At 41.5% G+C, this 21,651-nt stretch overlaps 1 protein-coding gene across 1 annotated transcript in view; it reads right to left on the reverse strand.

Annotated features, from left to right (window-relative positions):
• Positions 1-693: 693 nt before the first annotated feature.
• Positions 694-21,651, reverse strand: part of CSRP2 (cysteine and glycine rich protein 2) — a 28,257-nt gene continuing 7,299 nt past the window's right edge. Inside the window, exons 2-6 of the mRNA XM_083182594.1 lie at positions 8,105-8,223; positions 7,124-7,292; positions 5,778-5,907; positions 3,432-3,525; positions 694-1,121 (exon numbers count right to left, since the gene is read on the reverse strand). Coding sequence (XP_083038720.1) covers positions 1,045-1,121; positions 3,432-3,525; positions 5,778-5,907; positions 7,124-7,292; positions 8,105-8,216 — 582 coding nt within the window. The 5' untranslated portion in view covers positions 8,217-8,223 and the 3' untranslated portion in view covers positions 694-1,044. The remainder of the gene's footprint in view (positions 1,122-3,431; positions 3,526-5,777; positions 5,908-7,123; positions 7,293-8,104; positions 8,224-21,651) is intronic.

Raw genomic sequence — 21,651 nt, forward strand, 5'->3', positions numbered from 1 at the left:
GTATGGATGACAAAAGGGCTTCACTAACCCACACGAACACGCATATGGACTAGAATGTGAAGGATTTATCCCTATAGATCACCTTGTAACAATAAATTGTCCATAATATTGCATAGTGTTTACCTAGCTTTATAGTGTGGCCTATAAATTGGGGTAAAGGAAGAGATGTGCCTTGTGATTGTCCCTTCAACTCACACCAATTATATAATTTGTTAGCTAGATTGATTTGCCAGTCTTGTATTACAGACCAGTTAATGCTCTGAGATAAACAGCTCTAGGATTCCGGTTATAGAAAACTGCACTTCTATCAAATATTTTAGCTAAGTGTTAGTGCATTTTCGGTACTTATGTAATATCTGGGCTCCCGTTTTTCTTATGAGACCGCGTCCGCTCGCCACGCTTCGGGCACGGTGGCTCGCCACACTATATAAAATCAACTCCATGCGTAGTTGGATAGTAGGGGTATGAAAAAATGGGATGCATTTAACATGGGAGCCCAGATAATACATAAGTACCGCATTTTCAAGCAAGGGCCACATTTATTCAACGATTTCCAAGTAGATTTTTTTTTTCTTTTTTAAATCAGAATTGAAGCATCTACATAAACTTTTGGAATCAGAAATGTAAAAACCAAAATAGACTTGGCGAGAGGGACCACTGCTAGTAATAGTAAATGGGGTTAATGAATCATACTAGGCATTTCAGTATCTTTATTTAAAGTTTAGTTTTACATTTTGTTTGTGATACAGAATTAAGTTAATAGAAAATATTTTGGTAAGCACAGACCTATAGTATCAGTTGCATTACAAAAAGTAATAGTAGAAAAAAAAATGTCATTGTAAAAATCTAAAAAAAAAACAAAACAAAAAAAAATTACTATTAACTAGTTAGAGTTAAACAGGAATGGCAAATAGAACAGGGTCACTGGTACAGGAATGAAAGAATGACATCACAGTAATTAGTATGAGTTTAGAATACCACTCTTTAGTATGAGACATCCAGGTTCAATAAATGTTCTAGCATCTTGCATTTATTGCATCTTCTTCACTGTGCGTGCACAAGTGCACCAGCTCCCTGGCCATAACCAAATCCTTTGGGTCCAAAATTTTTTGCATAACAAGCTACGGAGAAGAGAAATGATAGATCATGCTACTGCTGGACAAATTGTAAACGTGTAGATCTTGTACCACTTGAGGGGGTATTCAATCCATGCCAAATCTTTTCACCGGCCAAATAAAAGGGAAAAAAAAATAATAATAATTTACGCCCACTTTTTGGACAATTTAGATCTGGGATAGCCAACCCTGGTCCTCGAGAGCTACCAACAGTGCATATTTTGCAGGTCTCCTCACAGAATCATAAGTGAGCTAATTAGCTCCATCTGTGTATCTTTTAAAATGTGTCAGTGCAGCTGTGCAGCAGCTAGGTTGTCTGGCAAATGTGAACTGTTGGTAGCTCTCGAGGGCTAGGGTTGGCTACCACTGATTTAGATTCACCCTCTGTGCTGAATGTTTTGACTGGGCCCATGACTGAATAAGGATCGGTGAATTATTGCAGTTTTTTCACCTGCTAAAAAAAATGGCAATGATTGAATACCCCTTAAAGTAGTAGATTAAATGTGCAATGGTTTTATTGCCCCATCACAGACCTCGGGCTTTCACGCCAATCATCTCTTTGCCTCCCCTAAAAGTCATTGTACAGACAATGGTGGGGGACCTTTAAAGACTTTGCTATATAGGGCCTACGAGGTTCTAGTTACACCCCTGGTTATATCCACATGATAAGTGTGGGTAGAATACATTTACCCCTTGGGAAAGCATGACCTGGAGCTATATTTAAAAAGTTGGTTGGCGGGCTTCAATTGACACTAACTTACTGTTAGTGCCGCTTAAAATTTTCACTTGTAATCCTCCAAGAAGAAAAAGCATATGCTTCATAAATATAGCCCCAAGGTCTTAAGACATAATAGATCGCACATCAACATTTCAAGAACACGGAAGCAGTCTTCTACTCCCATGCAGATTATCCATCTAAGTGTTAAAGTATGTAGTATTTTACATATTTGTCAACCTTTTCCACTCCATCTGTTTTTTTTTCTCTTTAAGCAGTAATAAGACTTGCTTGCTAATTGTATTGCAGCAGAAAAATATAATTTATGATTGATGTTCCTCTACAGCAGTGTTTTTCAACCAGTGTGCCGTGGCACACTAGTGTGCCTTGAGCTGTTCTCAAGTGTGCCCCCACAGCTAGAGATGCCCAAACCCATTTACAGCCACCACCAGTTCAAATGTTATTTACTGGTCTCTTCTTTTCATGTAAAGGGCCAATGTATTTTATTTTTGTTACCTGTGGGGAACAGTGTGAGTGTTTTTAATGTGGGGGCCAATAGGTTTGTTTTTTTCCTGTGGTGGCCAATGTGTTTTGCCCTGTGGGGATCTTAGGGTGTGACCTGGCAATTTTAAAGTCTTATTTAGTGTGCCTCAAGGTAAAAAGGTTGAAAATCACTGCTCTACAGTGTTAAAATGATTAAATTCCCTGTATTTTATGGCTTACTATACAACCCACTTTGGGGGCAGGGGCAGAGGCACTTAGCCTTAAAGAGTGCAGAAAGATTAAGCACAAACCAATTAACTGCCAGGTTAGGCGGTGTTTAATAAATGACCGGATCTGATTGGATGATACTTGATCTTTCGCCAAGTATACCTTTCCAGGAGACTGATCAGATTATGGCCCTCCTTCAGTTTGGATGCTATGTTTCAATTTCACAGTGGGTTCCTATGTTGAGGATCTGCGCATATGCAAACATGGGCATGTCTTCTCTCTATGCAAGTCTCCAAGGGTGCACAGTGGGGATGGCGTTCGTACAGCGTTTCCTAGGAGGACCCATGAAAATGCTGTGTGCCCCCCAATGCGAACAGGGGAAGCGTCCTGCCTTCCGTGGGCGGAAAGCGTAAGTCATCGGATGTCAGCTGCCCGCCCTGTTCACGGAGCAGGACGCCGCTAATCTAAGTCTCCAGAGAGTGACTTAGATTAGGGAGAGCTTCTGAGATCATTCGATGGTCGGCGGGGACATTCGGCGGGCAGCGGGCATTTAGTGTTAGGCGTGCATTGCTAGTTGGCTCGCAAAACAGCAAAAAATGCTGCTTTGCAAGTCAACCAGAATGAGGGCCTATGTGTTAAGATGACATGTATGTATTAGACCTGGGGTAGCCAACCCTAGTCCTCGAGAGCTACCAACAGTGCATGTTTTGCAGGTCTCCTCACAGAATCACAAGTGAGCTAATTAGCTCCACCTGTGGATCTTTTAAAATGTGCCAGTGATTAATGAGTGCAGCTGTGCAGCAGCTAGGTTGCCTGGAAAATGTGAACTGTTGGTAGCTCTCGAGGGCTAGGGTTGGCTACCACTGCATTAGACGATTAGACCTTCTCACCTTTGCAGTAGATTTCTCCCTCTTTTTCCGTCAGAGTTGTGGATTCTAGACTCTTGCCACATTTTGCACATCTGAAACAGTTCTTATGCCATGGCTACAAGGGAGAAGTTATTTAATGAAAAGGGCCATAGGTGCATAACACAAATACAGTTTAGTTATTAAACATTTTTGGATGATATAGAGGCCTAGTTGCAGTGGTGTAGCTAGGTGCCACGGCACCCGGAGCAAGGGCATGTTTCTCGCCCCCCAGCGGGAGACGTGCATTGAAAATAGCACGTCTCCCAGACACAGCGCGCAGCCGGGAGCGGGCAGGGGAGCTATGGGCATGGGAGCTGGCGGTGTGGGCACAGCTCCGGCACCCTGTTATCCTCTGGCGCCCGGCTTCACCCTCACTACCCCCCTGCCTATAGGATGATTATTATACATACATTGCCTTTGGAATATATATAATAAATATATAATGCTGTGTCCAATATTTGCCCTCCCTTCAGCAGCACCCCCCCCCCCCCACCCTCCCCTCTGCATAGGCAGACATAGGTTAGACATTCAGAATCTGAATATGTCGGATATTCTGTGCGTGTGACTATGTGAAATGTCACATGTACATGTAAGTCAAACACCTAGATCTGCTGTCCCGTCAGCCCCCACTCACTTTACAAAGGCTGGCCACGGTGACGGCACTGCTCCTCGGTCTCTCTCTCTCTCTCTCAGGCTGTAAGTTTCACTTTCAATATCAGCCCGAGAGGTGCTCCCCCTGCCTGCCAGCGGCTGTATCTGTAGCTCACATCAGCCGCAGCAGCAAGGAGGAGAGAGACAGGACACTGAGCTGTACAGCGCCACTTCAAATTTCCGGCGCCTGGAGCATAAGCTCCACTGGAACCACCCTCCCTATGCCCCTGCCTAGTTGACAGTGGACAGTGTCGGATTAGGCATGAAGGACCTTTGTTTAGGGTTTTGGCCAGTCTCCTAAAGGGGTTTGGCTAATCATTAAAGGGTGCATGGTCTGGGCCCCTTGATAAATATATATACTGCTAGTGCATGCATAAAAAAGTCCCAAGAGGATAGGGGAGGTGGGGACCACCAGGGGTTCCCCTAAACAAGCCCCCATCCCAGACTTTCACAGCTTATTAAAAAAGCACTATTGCAATATCCCCATGCATGTGGCGGTATGTACCAATGTGATCATTAATGCAGGAGAAATATGTTCAGTATTGTGGAGATAACATGCACATGCATAATTCATGCAGAAACTATCCTTTGCGTATGTTTTTTAGGAATAACAATTGATAATTGAGCCCCCTTCTATATTTTTCTCTCTAGTGAGCTGCACACAGATACAATAAATTACAATCTGCTATTTCTATTATCATGCACAACCAGCATCTGGGGGGCTTATTTAGATGGGAGTTGAATTGAAGATGGGGTGATTCCCATAGCAACCAAATTCTAGAAGATAGATATAATCTGCTTGGTTGCCCATAGCAACATCCCATTTTATAAGGTTCTACAATTTGTTCGCAGCACTGTACATATGACACACATTAGAACATTACAGTGTACATATAACTTTACAATAATTTTTTTTTTTTTATGTTAACAGCATCGTTAACAATTGGCACACAATTCTCAGTACACAATACAGCTCAGATATTAGGAAGCAAAAGTTGTTTGGATGGAGATTAAGTATTTACGAGTGAGAAGAAATGCAGCTATAGACTATTGCTGAGTAAGAGATAGCTCTATTTAAAGCACAAGAGAAAAGGGCTGCGAGAACAGAAGGGAAGAGGGCCCTGCTCCAAGAAGCTCACAATCTAGAGGGAGAGGATGCATGGGCATTTACAGTTAATATTGAAATGAGATCTAAGGGTACAATAAAAAAATAAATAAAAAAATTTTAACCACAAGTTCTATATTTTTTTTATGGTAGCACTTATGGTGCCACTATAACACTTCCACTAACCGAGGCAGAGCAGGAAGGTATACTGACAAGATTAATAAATATCTTGCCCGCTGGAGTAGGGGGGGGGGGGAAAGAGTTAAAATGTTACCCTCTCGTGATACCCCCTTGAGCCCACAACGCATCAGCTTTGCACAGATGAGATCGCCACTCGCCCGAGATCTCCTGCACAGCCAGGAACATTGCTGTCCCTACTATGGGGAGTCTGGCAATGACAACTGCAGGTGTCTAAACAGTCAGCACTGCTGACAATTTAAACTTTTCCACCGCATATAAGAAAACGTGATCTATCTATCTAAGGTCATGAGGACAGAGTTTGAGAACCACCGATTCAAACAATTCTATAAACATGAATATATATACACCTCATACTAATTCAGCAACATTACCTTCCCAGCTCCCATTACTTTCTCAGCAGCGTATACGGATTCACCACATCTGGGACACTTTTCTGTTCCTCCAAACTTCTGAGCAAACTTTGAGGGATTAGAACTGGTGCTTGGACGTGATTGATGTATTCTATAACAAGGTAGTCAAGATTTGTTGGCGCTAATAAATACATACATTAAAAACCTTTAAATTATCAAGTAGATTACAGAACAAAGCTTATTTAATTCACTTTGAAACTAGTCATTATGTGCTGCATTTTTACTGTTGATTGTTCAGGTTACAGACATCACATGTGGTGTGAAAAACATCAATATATTATGTGGATACATTAGAAAAGAATCAGTACAGTTTGGTATAATGTATAAGGAAGTCCTTACAGTGGTTCTGCAATGGACGGACCTAGGGCGGCACCTACTGGGGGGGGGGGGATTGCGAATTAAGGGGGACATTCTCTCTCTTCCCCTCACAGACACAGGATACTAGTAAGGTACATTTACCAATGGACAAAATAGCGATTGACAGAATCCCCACCACCAAACGTTGATGGACAAAAGTATCAGATACAGAACTACGACAACCAAAATCAAAATACCAACCGTCAAAACATTGATTGGTACAAATTACAATGTTCACAGCCAAAATATTGACATACAAAAATACAGAACGCAGTTTTCCAAGATTTTTTTTCACGAAAACCAACTTGTTCATATTTTGCCATCCGAGTGGGCATAGAGGGAGAATATATAGTGTGCAGAGTGCAGCAAGGGACCATGCCAGAAGCATGGTATACTACATTTGGTGTCCATGTCAACATTACAACTCTTCAGCATTTTAACATGTTCGGCATAATGATCATGTCGGTTTATTGAATGTCAGCATTTCAGCTGTCTATTATGTACCTCTTGCTATATCGACCATAGGTATTTACACCCTGACCGTTTAACAGTGTTGACCAAGTGATTGTCAGTATTTCAATTGTTGGGAAATCATACTGAACCTACAGATGGAGCAGCTGTCAGCCAGCCTGCCCCATCGCCAGATCTCCTGTGCTGGCGCAGGCTGGCAGACGGCAACTCCATCTGACGGGGACGCACGAGTGTCTCACTTGCGTATCCCCTTCAACAAAGCGGCGGGGAAGCTGCTTCTCTGACAGTCTCTGCTTCAGGGAGATGGCCAGGCGATGGAGGGGAGCTGTGGGCGGAGGGCTGCTACAGCCTCCGTCAGAACAGGGTGTGCGAGCATCTCGTGCCTGCGCCCCCTTCTATCGGCAGGTGGCAACAGCTATTCAACGTGTGACTGGAATTTGTATAATGAATCCTAAAAAAAAAAAAAAAAAAAAGCTTACTCCTCCGGTTTAATGCCCAATCTTTCTCCTCTATCCATATTGAGAGTGCCGGCTCCTTGCCCATAGCCATAACCCTTGGGTCCATATTTCTTCCCATAGCAGGACCTGCAATAAATCTCATCATCATGTATAGCCATTGTGGTGCTATCCAGGTTCTTTCTGCATACCACTAGGAAAGAAACAAACATAACTGTTATAAAAAAAAAATTACCCCATATTTGCCGGCGTATATGACGACCCCCCAACATTTCCACTCAAAACATAGAGAGTTTGTTACTGTAATGTGCCTAAACACTGGCAAAACTACATTAGTAAGAAGACCAAGCACAGCTAAGCAATCCAAGGGAATTCAGCTACTACAGTTCCGAGTTAAGAACTTTATTATGGTGACATTCAACATGTGGAAAATGTGTGCAGTTTGAGCATTCTGCTGATACCGCTGATTGTTCTCAGTTTCTGACGAGTGTTTTCCAGTGGGAATATACAAGTATGAATTATGAAACAAAAATCTAATTGTGCTGAGAGTGCCAAGTAGATGCCATGGTCCTTTAGTGCTCCCACATTCCAGCCTCTCTAACTACAGTCCTCACAGGCTGATTTGTGCGAGCCGCCCACAGAGCACATTGTAATTCAGGGAAGGGAACCTTGCCGTTCTCTCTTCATACTTTACTCCTTCTGACTCACTACATGTGAGAATGAGGTCACTTATTCTTATACCATGTACCACACTATACTACATATAGCAAATTATCCAAAAGCATCACAAGCAACACTAGCTGGGGCAAACAAGACACATGCAGCACAATGTACAGCACTTGTGTGTACAGCTGTAAAAACTACACGTAGGCTCCTATCTGCCCTACAAGCACCAATAACCATTTAGGTCACTGAAGTATACACATTAAAATCAAAGCACTAACGATTGTTTTGTAGAGCAATACGATCTAAAAGACAAAGGGAACAATTCATAAACAAACTTACTACATAGGAAGCAGCATTTATGGTAGCTCTTTCCATCACATTGCACCTCTTCGGCATGGTAAACTGTTCTGCCACATGCCCCGCATTTGTTACCACCTCCCCAATTAGGCATCTTGTAACTAAAGAATAAAAACAGATGGTTTGTTAGATTCAGGCCCTAGAATAACGCATGTACAATCTATCCTTGCAATGCATCACATCCGTAGTTCAAAATTTTATTAGTCAAAATGCCAATCCTAAAATACAAAAGGTTTACACTCCTGGGCATAACTTACAACTTCTAATCCTGTAACCATAATTTCCATTTGAAATTTTTATTTTAGGAGGGGGGTATTAATCAAGGCTTGTAGGAGAAGCAATTGACAAAATAACTACCAACTAATCGGAATGGGATCATTGGATATACAGCAACTAGGTCTAAAAGCATTAGATTGACACCACTAGGTCGACATGCAGGAAGGTCAACATGGGTTAGGTCAACAGGGTCATTACATCAACATGGAAACTGAAACATAGCACCGCTGCCCTCGCATTGATTTGGACACAGTGCCTCGCTGCACTGGGCACACTATTTTATTCTCCCACCACGCCCTAGTGGATGGTAGGGCATGACCTATGAAAAAGCCCACTTTGACCTTTTAACAGTCGACCTTCCCCATGTTGACCTAATGCTTGTGTCGAGCTAATGACCCTGTCAACCCCGTGTTAACATTCCTGCATGTCGACTTAGTGGGGTTGACCTAATTCTTATAGACCTAGTGACCGTATCCCAACTAATCATCTCCTAACTGCCGAGGACATGCACTGACACAGGAGGGAGTTAGGTTCAGGGGAAATGTTAGAAAGAATTACTTCACAGAAAGGGTAGTGGATAAGTGGAATCGCCTCCCATCAGAGGTGGTAGAGGCTAAGACAGTAGAACAATTTAAACATGCTTGGGTTAGGCATATGAATATCCTTACAAAGAAATAAGGATCAAAAAGGGTTGAGATGACCTGTAGGATAAAAAAGGGGCAGACTAGATGGGCCAAATGCTTCTGATCTGCTGTCAAATTCTATGTTTTTCAAAACAACCTGTAAAATGTAAGGCAGAAGCTAATTGGCTGGTACTTTATCTATCACTAGGTTATCTTCCCCCCAGAGCTTTGATAAATACCCAGTAGATCATATCATATTTTATATTTTGAGTGATACATAGATCTGAATTAGGCTGAAAAGGCAGGTGCAGTAGAAAGTATCCTGGCTGATGAATACTTCTAGTATAATGCCTCAGACAAGTTTAACATCTAACCAGATCAGCAAGGTAACTAGGGTTAATGGCACCAAGGGCAAACAAAAAAACCCTGTTCCTTAAATGCTGGCTTGTGGCTTCAATGTTATATTGTGTAACAAAATAAAGACACACAGATAAGAAAAAGCACAACAGCAAGGCAGTGAGTAAACACAATATGCGCGCACACGGGTAAAATTACATAAAGCTTACAAAAAAAAAATAAAAAATGTGATGTTGCCCATAGCAACATCGGTTTATCATTTTCTAGGATGCAATAAACAGAATCTGAATTGCTACAACAAAGTTTTTTGATTCTAGAATTAGAGTTGAACATAAATACTATGTATGGGGTTTTATTGGAATCATCTTAGGTTAATCACTGAAAAGGGAGAGGAAACAAAAGTTACACCACAAAAGAAGTTGCTATTTTGTTATTTTAATGAGCAACAGGAGAATCCCAGCTCAAAGAGCTCCACTATTAACCCTTGAGCGCCAAGTGAATTAGTCAAAATAGGTGAGAAAATTGCTAAGCAAACATTTTTATTCATTGTAATGACCTGTAACCTTTACCTTATATAGGAAATAAGTTTTTTTTTTATTATTATTTGAATTTATATAATAAATGTGAGTGACGCTGGCATTTTTAGCAGATATGTTGCACATCACTCAAAAAGATGTTGTCCCTGATTATTACACAAAATTTCATTAAAAAAAGGTAACTAGAAGGGGCGTGGCTTGGACGAGCTAGGTGTAGGCAGCAGTTTCCTGGAGCTCCTGAACTTCATCCTGCAAACGATCATGTTTTGCTTCATCTGTGCTCAGCAGCCCTGTACGACATGCAGCGCCCTGCTCACAGGCGACCTGGTAGACTCGTGCTGGCACCCTCCCTGGATCATTTTAGTGCCCCCCACTAAAATGATCCAAGGAGGGGGCCGGGGGGGTAGCGGAAAGCAGTCTCCACTGAGATTTGCTTCCTCGGCCCACACGGGGAGAGCCGGCACCATCTTGCCTGGCTCACGGGATCGCAGAGCTGTGGCACTGAATGAAAGTTGCCCTAAATTCAACTACTTCCAGTTGCTACCGAAGTAATCTCACACTCCTCCTTTGCTCTACAGCACAGTTGCCTGGCAGTCCTTGAAGCGTTGAGTGGTGACGGTGATTACATATTTGGTGCGCTGACGCCATTTCTCCTGTTTGGCTACGACACAGACAATAGAGCTCTGCTTCATATGATCACATTACTAGACTTTTCTATAATACCGTTCTATGAGACATTTCTAAGTCATCTACGTGTTTTAGACAAATATGGAATCCTCCAACACAGATTCTACGAGAGATCTAGGCCTCCTCTGATAGTTTATACAGGAAACTGGATGAGATCCAGGGAGATACCCCATCCTCTCATGTCCCTTTGGAGGTCGAGATATGGCTACTATGGGAGATATCACTATGCCCACAGTCCTTCTGATCTCTCCTGCTCCAATCTCGAATAATGTGTTCCTGTGTGATGCCTGGACAGGTGACACATTCTTTTCTATTTACCTTCAGAAGATGTGATATAACAGATGTGAGATGTCTTTATGTCTACTGATCCTTTGGCTTATTCTGATCTGGTTCTGAACACCACACTGGAACCATACTACTTTGGTCAACAAGTTTTGATCTGATTGGTATATTAACCATGTAAATATTAGTGATAATAGTTCACCTTCAGTCCTGTTATGCTATTGGAGATTTCGTTCTCCCCCTGGACTTTATATCAAAACGTGCTTCAGATACTACTCCAGTTGTCAATACGAGACTAGATCTACTTACAGGAATCTCATTTTGCTTCACGAGACTGAAAATTGGCCAGATTAGTGATCTGTTTACACCTGAACGCTGTCTCTGTTTATACATACCTCACTAATGCCAATTCTTATTATGCGCGTTCATATTGATATTCTGTGATATACAGTAGAATGGACCTCTGTCCAATATTCCAGCATGTTGCATTACCTGTTCTTTCTTTATAGCTCCTTTCATTTTTTTTTTTTTTCTCTGTATGCTGTATAGAATAGACCGAGTTACTTAGGTGTTGGATCGGGGAAGGCTGGTCCTAACCTAGCTTAAATATCCTGATACTTCTGCCCCTGCTGATTATTCATTACATCTCCTTTATATACTGTAGGTGGGGATAGGATTTGATAGGTAGTATAGTTAGTTGGGGGAGTGATCGGTTGATGGGATCCAGGTATACTTAGGTTGGGGTTAGGTTATACAGGGTGGGGGGTTATGGGGAGGTTTACCTTGGGGGGGATTTAGTCCAATAAGGGTAATAATTTCTGTTGTTTCTTCTTATTTGTATTTATTGGGGGGTTCAGTATTGGGATGGACGATATTTTCTTTTTTTGTTTATCGCCTGGAAATAGTATGACATATACGACTTCGATTGGTACTTGTTTCCTAGAACGGCGCATGCCATTATAATCACCAAAAAATCACATGCGATGCGACTGACGCGATTACCGATTTTACATAGGGAACAATGTTAAATGGTCCACAGACCCCAAATAGCCACCCTGAAGTGTGAACTGGCCCCCCCAATTGTTAACGCCACCCCACGATCAACGTCAACCCGAAGCGTGGCGAGCGGCACGCGTCCTCCGACCTTTTCATACCCCCACTATCCACGTCGGCGTGGAGTTGAGAATAGAAAGTGTGGCGAGCGCAGCGAGCCACCGAGCCCAAAGCGTGGCGAGCCCCGCGAGGGGACGCGGAATACGAGCCCGAAGCGTGGCGAGCGCAACGAGCCCCGCGAGGTGACGCGGAATACACGTTAAGTAATCCGTGTCCGCTTGCCACGCTTCGGGAGCGTGTTCCGCGTACCCACACGGGGCTCGCTGCGCTCGCCACACTTTCTATTCTCAACTCCACGCCGACGTGGATAGTGGGGGTATGAAAAGGTCGGAGGACGCGTACCGCTGCGCTCGGCACGCTTCGGGTGGACGTTGATCGTGGGGTGGTGTTAACAATTGGGGGGGCCATTTCACACTTCAGGGTGGGTATTTGGGGTCTGTGGGCCATTTAACATTGTTCCCTATGTGAAATCGGGTCAATTGGGCCATTTAACATTGTTCCCTATGTAAAATCGCGGTAATCGTGTCGGTCGCATCGCATGCGATTTTTTGGCCGCATGCGATGCGACTGACGCAATTTTTTTCCTTGCGATGCCTAAGATCAAAATCGTGGGCGCCGTTCTAGGAAACAAGTACCCTTCGATTTAGTTAAATGCACTAGAAATGGTATCTATAGATACTTAATTTTACTCTATACTACCTAAAACTTATTTGCCCGAATGGTGCCTTTGGGTAATAATAACTATATCCTTACTTTGGAGTGAAATGTTATACTACCAGTTCGTGGTTTATCCTAAATATACACCTGCAGATGTATTTGTTAATACCAAATGATTCTGTATTGTTATCCTCAATGTGCATGTTATCATAATTGTCATATCCCAATGCTTTATGTTCACCTAAAAAATCTCAATAAAAATTACTTTATCCAAAAAAGGTAACTAGAATGCAGAATTGCATTATTTTAGACCAGTGGTTCTCAAACTCAGTCCTCAAGGACCTCCAACAGTGCACGTTTTCCAGGTCTCCAGACACAATCAAAGGGGAAATAATTAGCTCCACCTGTGATCTTTTCAAATGGGTCAGTGACTAATGAGTGCACCTGTTCACCTGCCAGGAGACCTGGAAAACGTGCACTGTTGGGGGTCCTTGAGGACCAAGGTTGAGAACCACTGGTCTAGACAATCTAACATGACAAATATTAAAAAAGGCTTCTATAGCAAGACATATAGAAAATAATACATTTCAAAACAAGAAGTCTCTTGTCTCACAACTATATATTCCCCATGTGGCTTTACCCATACATCTTTCCTGTACTATTTCCTGTGCTGGCTGAAGGGGCAGGAGTATATTATATGAAACTGGCTTTTTTATTTAATTCACAGCTGACTTTCAATGTATGTTATGTGAATCTGGCCTTTTAATTTTATGTAGATACATTTTGATATTTGCATCGGGGCGAGTGGGGGGGGGGGGGGGGGATGCCTATATTGCAAATCCTGGACCCCACACTTTCTGATGGAAGCTCTGCTCATGAGGATATTCCTTTTGCAAGTTCCTATAGAAAGCATCAGCCCTATTGTTTTCCGAGAACTAGATGCTCAAAAATTTCCTAGGTGCTAAAGCAGTAATTCTCGCTAAAGACTAAAACACAAGACTTATCCCAAACATCTGATTCAGCACAGAAAGATATCATCGTCATTATTATGCACACCATTTTTTTTTATTTATTTAAAAAATATAGCCACATGCCTGTCAAAATGATGGAGCTGCTGAAACGTGGGGCTCTGTCACGCCAAGGTGTGTAGGTTTAGGGTAGGCCTCGTCAACTTGTGGCTCCCCAGCTGTTATGAAACTACAAATCCCAGCATGCCCCTCCACAGTTATATTAGTGATATTAGGAAGTGCTATAACAGTTATGAGAGAAAGGGGATATTTCCTCCTCTGCCCGCCAGCTCCTTTAAACATCATACCATCCTATAACATCAGATCTTGTTTTTCCACATCAGTAAAAAGTAGGGGTACTTGTGTAGTTTCGCTACTTCCGGGTTCTACACTCGCCACAAACTATGTTAAAAAAAGTAACTTAACTCCATGCCAACATGGATAGTTCATACCTCCACTTTCCATGTTGGCATGGAGTTGATTTTAAATAGCGTGGCGAGCCACCGAGCTCGCAGCGTGGGCGAGCGTGAAACTACACAAGTACCAAAGTAGGAGCATTTATAAGCATAGTCTGTATTATAAAGACGAAATCTGCCCAGCTCAGGCCATTAGAAATCATTGACACCCCCAAAGATGCAACCATAAAGCAGTTTCGTTATATAGGGTGTAGATTTGTACAAATGTATCGGCAGAACTCCAGATAACAGCAGGTGTTCTGCGCGTTTAATTTTTTGTGAACTGATACTTTTGTACTAAGAAAGTGAACTGGTACACAACGTACCAGACTTCATTGTTAAGTCTGCAATGGTTCCCTGCAAGCCTGAAAGTGACTTAAAACGTGTTTGGCAATTTTATCCTCATAGCGTTTGATGATGCGATTCATAGTGTATAATTTTGGCAAAACACAAAACTTTTAGATTAACATTCCTTTTCTTTTAACCAAGCATTTGGCTTAACTACTAAACAGCAGCTGACACAGATCAGAGGAAATTGATTTGCTTTGAATAACATCAGCTAACAGTGTAAATTAAGTAAAGCTTCTTGGGATTTAATTCTGTACAACACAGAATCCTCCCAGAAAGGAGACAATAAGTTACCAAGCCAAGAGGAGTCTATGGTTTGGACACAGGAAAAAAAAGTTACAAACAGATGTGGGAATAGGGTCTTCTCTGAAGTTTTAACACATTCAGCAGCCTATCACACACACATACATACTGTACAGTGCACACACATTGCCAGAACAAAAGTACACTACAAAAGGTTGAGAGGACTATTACAATAAGGTTGAGAGGACTATTACAATAAATAAAGTAACTGAGACCGATTCAGAGATTTACACAAGTCCATTCGCAGAGTGCATCTTAAGTGTTTTTCTGAACTATGTATGCAACTTTGTGTGATGCAGTCCCATACACATCTCCAATGCATCGCCAATTGACACTGAGCCGGTATACCTGGTCTCTAAATAAGGGATTCTCATGTAGGAAGAGAGAGCAAGTGGGATTGTAGAGTTGTGCATACATGCAATTATGCCTACTTACAGTCTAATCCAGCCAGGATAGTGCTGGTGCAAGTGAGCACTGATTATGATGACAATGGACCAGATTCACCAAGCTCCAAATTGGAGAGTGAAAACTCATCAGGCCAAATCAGCTCTTAATGGTCATGTTACAGAATTGTTTGAAAAATGACAGTTATGAGCTGATTGGCTCGTTGTTCATCACTCTCAGGTATCAAACCAAATGTGGTACATTGTCAGCCCAGTTGCAGATGCCTAAGCTATAGGCATTTAGCCAAGTCTTGGAATGTGGGAGCCATCACGGCATACAAATCTGGACTGCACCAGGGTTTGGATTTTACATTTATCATACAAATAGTATTTAACCTGTAGGTTAAAGTGAAAAAGGAATGCATGAGATGAATCCATTGTGAATACATATCCATGTTTGGATAGAGCCAAGAACAGAGTAAACAGATTGGTGCCCATCTTGGCCACACACACATTAGATCTAAATTGGAATGTATACTGTCTCTGTTGCAGGCAGAGTATCTGGATCACATGTGGTTTAGTTAAGCCAGTTGGTAGATTACCACAAACATTGAGATCTCAGAATGCCAGATTTTCACAGTCCATAATTACTGGAATTGCTGATTGTCTCAGTTCAAAACGGATTGAAAGTTTGGATCAGTTTGAACTTTGGGATCTAGGTTCTAAGCCTTGGAAAGTGATAAAGTAAATGGAGATACAGTACTAACCAATCAGCTCCTGTCATTTTACAAACACAGCCTGTAACACAGGGATGGGGAACCTCTGGCCCTCCAGCTGTTGTTGAACTACACATCCCAGCATGCTTTGCAACATTTTTAGCATGGCCAAAAAGCAAAACTGTAGCAGGTCACGCTGGGATGTGTAGTTCAACATCTGGATGGCCAAAGGTTCCCCATCCCTGCTGTAACATGACAGTTATGAGCAGATTGGCTGGTACTTTTTTCCCCTCACTCTAGTGCAGGCATTCCCAACCACGGTCCTCAAGGCACACCAACAGTGCAGGTTTTGTAGATATCCAGGCTTGAGCACAGGTAATTTAATTATTAAGTAAGGGATTCTGATTAAACCATCTGTGCTGAAGCCTGGATATCACTAAAACCTGCACTGTTGGTGTGCCTTGAGGACCGTGGTTGGGAATGCCTGCTCTAGTGTATCCAAGGTTTAATATAACTTCTCTATACTAAATTAAAAGTGCTACACATGTAGGCAACTCAATTACTGCTAATAACCTCAGAATTAAGACCAGAATAATATTGAAAAAAAAAAATAATAATGCCCAATTACCCTATTCAGAATATCTGTCATTTACACCATTTCCAATGCATTGTATAAATTGGCTATTTCAATTAATCAGTTACTTGGAACCTGAAAGAATATGGGTGTACATTTGAGTGTATTGCTGTAGTCCTGTAGATAATCACTGACACAACAAGCGGTCTGATTCTGCAGTGAAGGAGAACTGTCATGCATACTAAACTATCATTCACTTGTTATTCAAAGCACCAAGCAGCGGAGCATGTTTTGGTAGGGCCATGACCATTCAGAACAGCATAAAAAGCAAAGTTACTAGAACTTCTAGTCTTATTTAAAAAATACTGTGGAAGCTCATTAAACAGGGTGATAAATTAATCAGGAACAAAAACATTATAAACAGTATAAGGGGTGCGAAAATGTTAGATTAAGGGCGGTATTCAATCCCGGGTCAGTCGTGACCCGGTCCTGTTCTCGGCCGTCGGGATTCAATGTCCCGCCTGCCCAACGCCAAAAAGGGGGCGTGGCCGGGATCTTGACAATCCACTACAATCCATAGTATTCAGGTAATTTAGTTTTTAATTTAATCAGTATCACAACAGCATACAAAGGTTATTTGTTTGATAATGTCACAGTGTCTTCATGAGCTTATAAAATAATGTATGGTTAACAAGGAGTTTAGGATTTCTGTGAATCTAAATCTAATATACACTATGGGGGGTATTCAATTAGTGCCAATTTTTCAGACAGTGGGGAAATCTATAAATCAAATTGACATTCAACCTATTTAAAAGTGACAATTTTTTAACCATCAGAAAAATTGTCAGTCAGAAAACCCGTGGATCGGTGAATTACATAAGTGGAAAGTAGTATGTGTAACAAATATTATACACATACGGGACCTTATTCTGATCCACACGCAACGGGGGAGGGAAGCGCATTGCGCGTCTCTCCTTCCCCTCGCTCACTGGGCTGTCAGCCAATCAGAGCTCGCGGGCCGGCAGCCAATCAGGAGCCAGCCTGCGAGGTATGAATGGCTGACGGCTCAGGTACATACAGTGAAGGAGAGGCACGCGATGCGCTCCACTCCCCTCCCCAGGAAAGCAGCAGCAACAACGATGGCATCACAGTGAGGGGTCTAATGGGCATCATGGTGTGCGACAATGTGTAATTGTCATCACGGTGTGCGACAATGTGTAATTGTCATTATGGTGTGCGGTGTCATGTGTAATTGGCATCATGGATAAAAAGTGTATAATGATTTAAGTAGCCTGTCATTGTTTAGCCTTGATCTGTGAGGCGTACTAGGTCACTGTGTGGGCCTTTATATTTTTATGTCACTGTGGCCTTCAGCCCACCAACTTAAGTGCGGGAGGACAATGACAATTCCTATGGTAACCAATGTCGGGACATGCAGGTTGCAAAAGTGAGATGTAAGGTAATTGTTTTCCTGCTAGACTACGCCCTTATATTAAGCCACACCTCGTTTAAAATCAACCACACCCCCTTTTTCAGCACGCGCAATTTCTTCTATGTCATGTTATGTATTGGGGGGGGGGGGGGGGGATTTTTATGTATTTGCCCTGGGAGCTAAATTGTCTAGAAACAGCCCTGGGTAATGTATTCCCTTTATTCTTTAACATTTTGAACTATAAAAAAATAAAAATAAAACACCTTTACTCTATACATGGTGCTGTTTTTCAGACATTCTGGATATTTAAATGTATATTTTTTGGTCTTCAGTTGGAGCCTAGAGTTCTATTTACTAATCATTTTATTAGTTGGCCTCCACAGCAGACCCTAGAAATGTGTTGAAGATAATAGGTGTATTGCAAAGCATAAAAAGGTTTACCAGGAGATTATATGTTCTCACTATGGGCCCAATTCAGAGATGGATGCGAATGACACAGTGCTACAATTGTATACGAGCAGCTGTGCAAAAATATGTAAATCCCACCCAAAATATAATTTGGCTACCACCGGCCATAACTACTGCTAGGCTTTACAGCCCTGCTCCTGGTAAAACAATTGCTGTAGCAAAAACCGCCATTTCTTAAATCTGCCTAAAAAAAAAAAAACCTTCTAATGGTGGTCAGCTGCTATTGGGCCAAATCCCTGAGTTTTCCAACTAGAATATAATCTGCCAACCTGCACCTAAACTTGAAATTTTGCTACATCTCCCCATAAGTGTCTTTTAAGCTATGGGAACACAATTTTGATACCACATAAAATTCCGCACTACTGTTAATGAAGGCATTGCATTTAAAGTAAAAGGCATTAAAATATGAGAATGAAAAAAAAGCAATGCTTTCTTTTAGATCTGAAAACATGTTATACAATTAGCCTTGTTTAATCAGTCTCTGCTTTAAAAACAAACAAGATGCACTAGCAAATAAAAAAAAAAAAAAAGTTTATTTTTATTAACATACAGTAGATATATTTATAGTTTACAGACTTTCCTGATCTTGGGCTTTGGTACAATATTCTAAAGGAGAATACTGTACAATCACATATTTTATATGTAGTTTCCGCTTTCTCATTGTTAGTCGCAGCAAGATGCATAAAAGGATGTTTTTCTTAGATCTTAAGCATTGTTCTCAGAGATGATACAGACACTCCAATGGTGCTGCATAGACATTTGTACATAAATGCACACCAAATGTGCTGCAGTCCAAGCTGAATGATGACTTCTGCTCCCAAATATGGCCAGAATACCAAACTATATCTGCCAATTTTCCAGCACAGTATTAGGATTTAAATATATATCCCAAAATTGTTCCCATTTTACAGTACTGATAACTTTCACAGTAATAGTTTTTCCGGTTATCTGCTCTGTAAAAAAAATACAATTTGGAACAGAAGAGAGTACTTCATAATACAATATCACTTCTTAATAATAAAATACAAAGAATAATATACTCAAATTCTTGGTCTTGTACCCCTCTGTTCGCCAGTGTGGGCTTGAAAACCACATGATATTGAAAGTCAAACAGATTACCTTGTCAGCACAATTTACTGTCTTCCCTGGTGTAGAAGTTCTGCAGCCACAACTGCCAATGCATATACGGGATCAGCGCTGGCGCACTTTACTCACTCCTCCATCAGGGATAGCCAGTACGGCAGGCATTCCCAACCACAGTCCTCAAGGCACACCAACACTGCAGGTTTTAGTGATATCCAGGCTTGAGCACAGGTAACTTAATTAGTACCTGAATGATTCTGATTAAACCATCTGTGCGGAAGCCTGGATATCACTAAAACCTGCACTGTTGGTGTGCCTTGAGGACAGTGGTTGGGAATGCCTGCAGTACGGGAAACAGCAGCGTGTTAGGCCACACCCAGATGCGTTTCATCATCTGACTTCAGTGACCCCACTGACAAAACTTTAGTGTACAACGGGGCAGGGAATGTAATCAATTTATGATGCAGTGAAAAAAAGTGTGCATTGTTAAAACAATAAGGCCATCCCAGGATGGTGTTATGCTTACCTGATGGGCTTGCAATGTCTAAGTGCATGCTTATCTTTTTCCAGTACATTACAGTTCTCATATGAAGAGTCCAACACAAAGAACATTTTTAAGCACAGGCATGGGCTTACAAGCTCATGCCTGCACAAAAAAAAAAAAAAATGACTCTTGCTTTTAATTATTGAATATAAATTACCACCATCTGCAAACTCATTGTAAAAGACTTTATGAAACAGGATCCTCTTTAAAACAACAGAAGGTGAAATAGCATTCAAATAACAGGTGACTGAATACACAATTATACCATATACCTATTAAGGCCTTTCTTCATGTTACACAGTCCAGATTCAGCACAGTAGTGGTTACAAAGATTTGCGTTTTGCTGTTGGAGCACAGGTACGCAGTTAGCCACCTACAATATATACATTTCTCCTTCAATCTTTTTAGTCTTAAGGAAGTCCAGTTTACCATGACAAGGGAAAATGGACTATCACATGACTGAACCAATGAATATAGATATTCCGATGTTGTTTAAAATGATGCTCAGCTATCTGGTGACACTGGCATATGGCAGTCACTTCTCCGTTAGGGCTTGCATGAGCTGGATTATCAGCACACCTGTGTTCACTAAAACCCTAGACTTCCAGTCCAAAAAAAAATAAAAAATAAAATGACAAAATCCAAAATTTAAGATGAAACACTAATAAAGATTTTCTTCCTATGAGCTTACGCCAGTCTGAGATGGTATTAGTTATCAGAGGGCAACAGTACTTCTACTATTGCAGTCTATGAGAAACTGCTTGCAGAATGCCCCAATAAACTAAATGACTTGTAATTGCCATTATATGTAGTCTTCTTTTAGGATTTAGGTCTTTTTGCCAATGATAATTAGACCTAGTGTAATAGTGGCCTTCAAGTGCCCCATTAATTATAAACAAATACCCATATGATGCTTTCTTCCCTGTAGTCCTTCACATTTCAGAAAGCCATCGTTGTCACAGGATCTTTAGGCAATTGAACACTCAAAAAAAAAAAAAAAACATATGAAGGACCAATACTTCCTTTTTTTTTTTTGATACACGCAGCTTACTTATTTTTTTTTCAAGAGAAAACATGAGGGGGCGCCTTTTCCAGCTTTCGGACTTCTCCAAAATTGATTAATAAGGTGGCCCGTAGAGATCTTAGACTTTTTCAGTTTCTCATACAGCTTCTGCCAATAGCGTAGCCCCCAAAACCAGCTATAGCAGAGAAGTGTGACAAAAAGCCGATCTTCCTGATGGTTGCACACTAACACTAGGGTTACAAGAGCATTACCGTAACACCTCTACAGTGACCTGTTTTTAATAAATTTCAGCATGAAGATCACCTGCATCTTGCAGGGTTGGAATGTATGACCAACATAGGCAATAAAGAACAGGAAGATAGGAGGACTTCTACCTCTACTAACTGTAGGACCAGGAAAATTTCACCTCCAAAAAGGACTGCACTTCTTTTGGGAGATTCCATCATTAGAGGAGTTCATCTGGGAAATGCTACTAAAGTAGAGAAACAAGTAAGGTGCTTACCTGGAGCCACAGCTCCAAGATATAAAGAACACATGCTAAGAATTCTAAAGGCAGCAAGAAAAGATGGGGAGGTGGATGTCATCGTCCACCTAGGCACAAATGACCTGGTTAATGCTGAAGTCATGGCCGTAAAAGATGAATTTAGAAAGTTAGGAACTG

This window comes from Crinia signifera, chromosome 4, assembly GCF_055691185.1.
Source record: "Crinia signifera chromosome 4, ASM5569118v1, whole genome shotgun sequence".
NCBI classification, from domain to species: domain Eukaryota; kingdom Metazoa; phylum Chordata; class Amphibia; order Anura; family Myobatrachidae; genus Crinia; species Crinia signifera.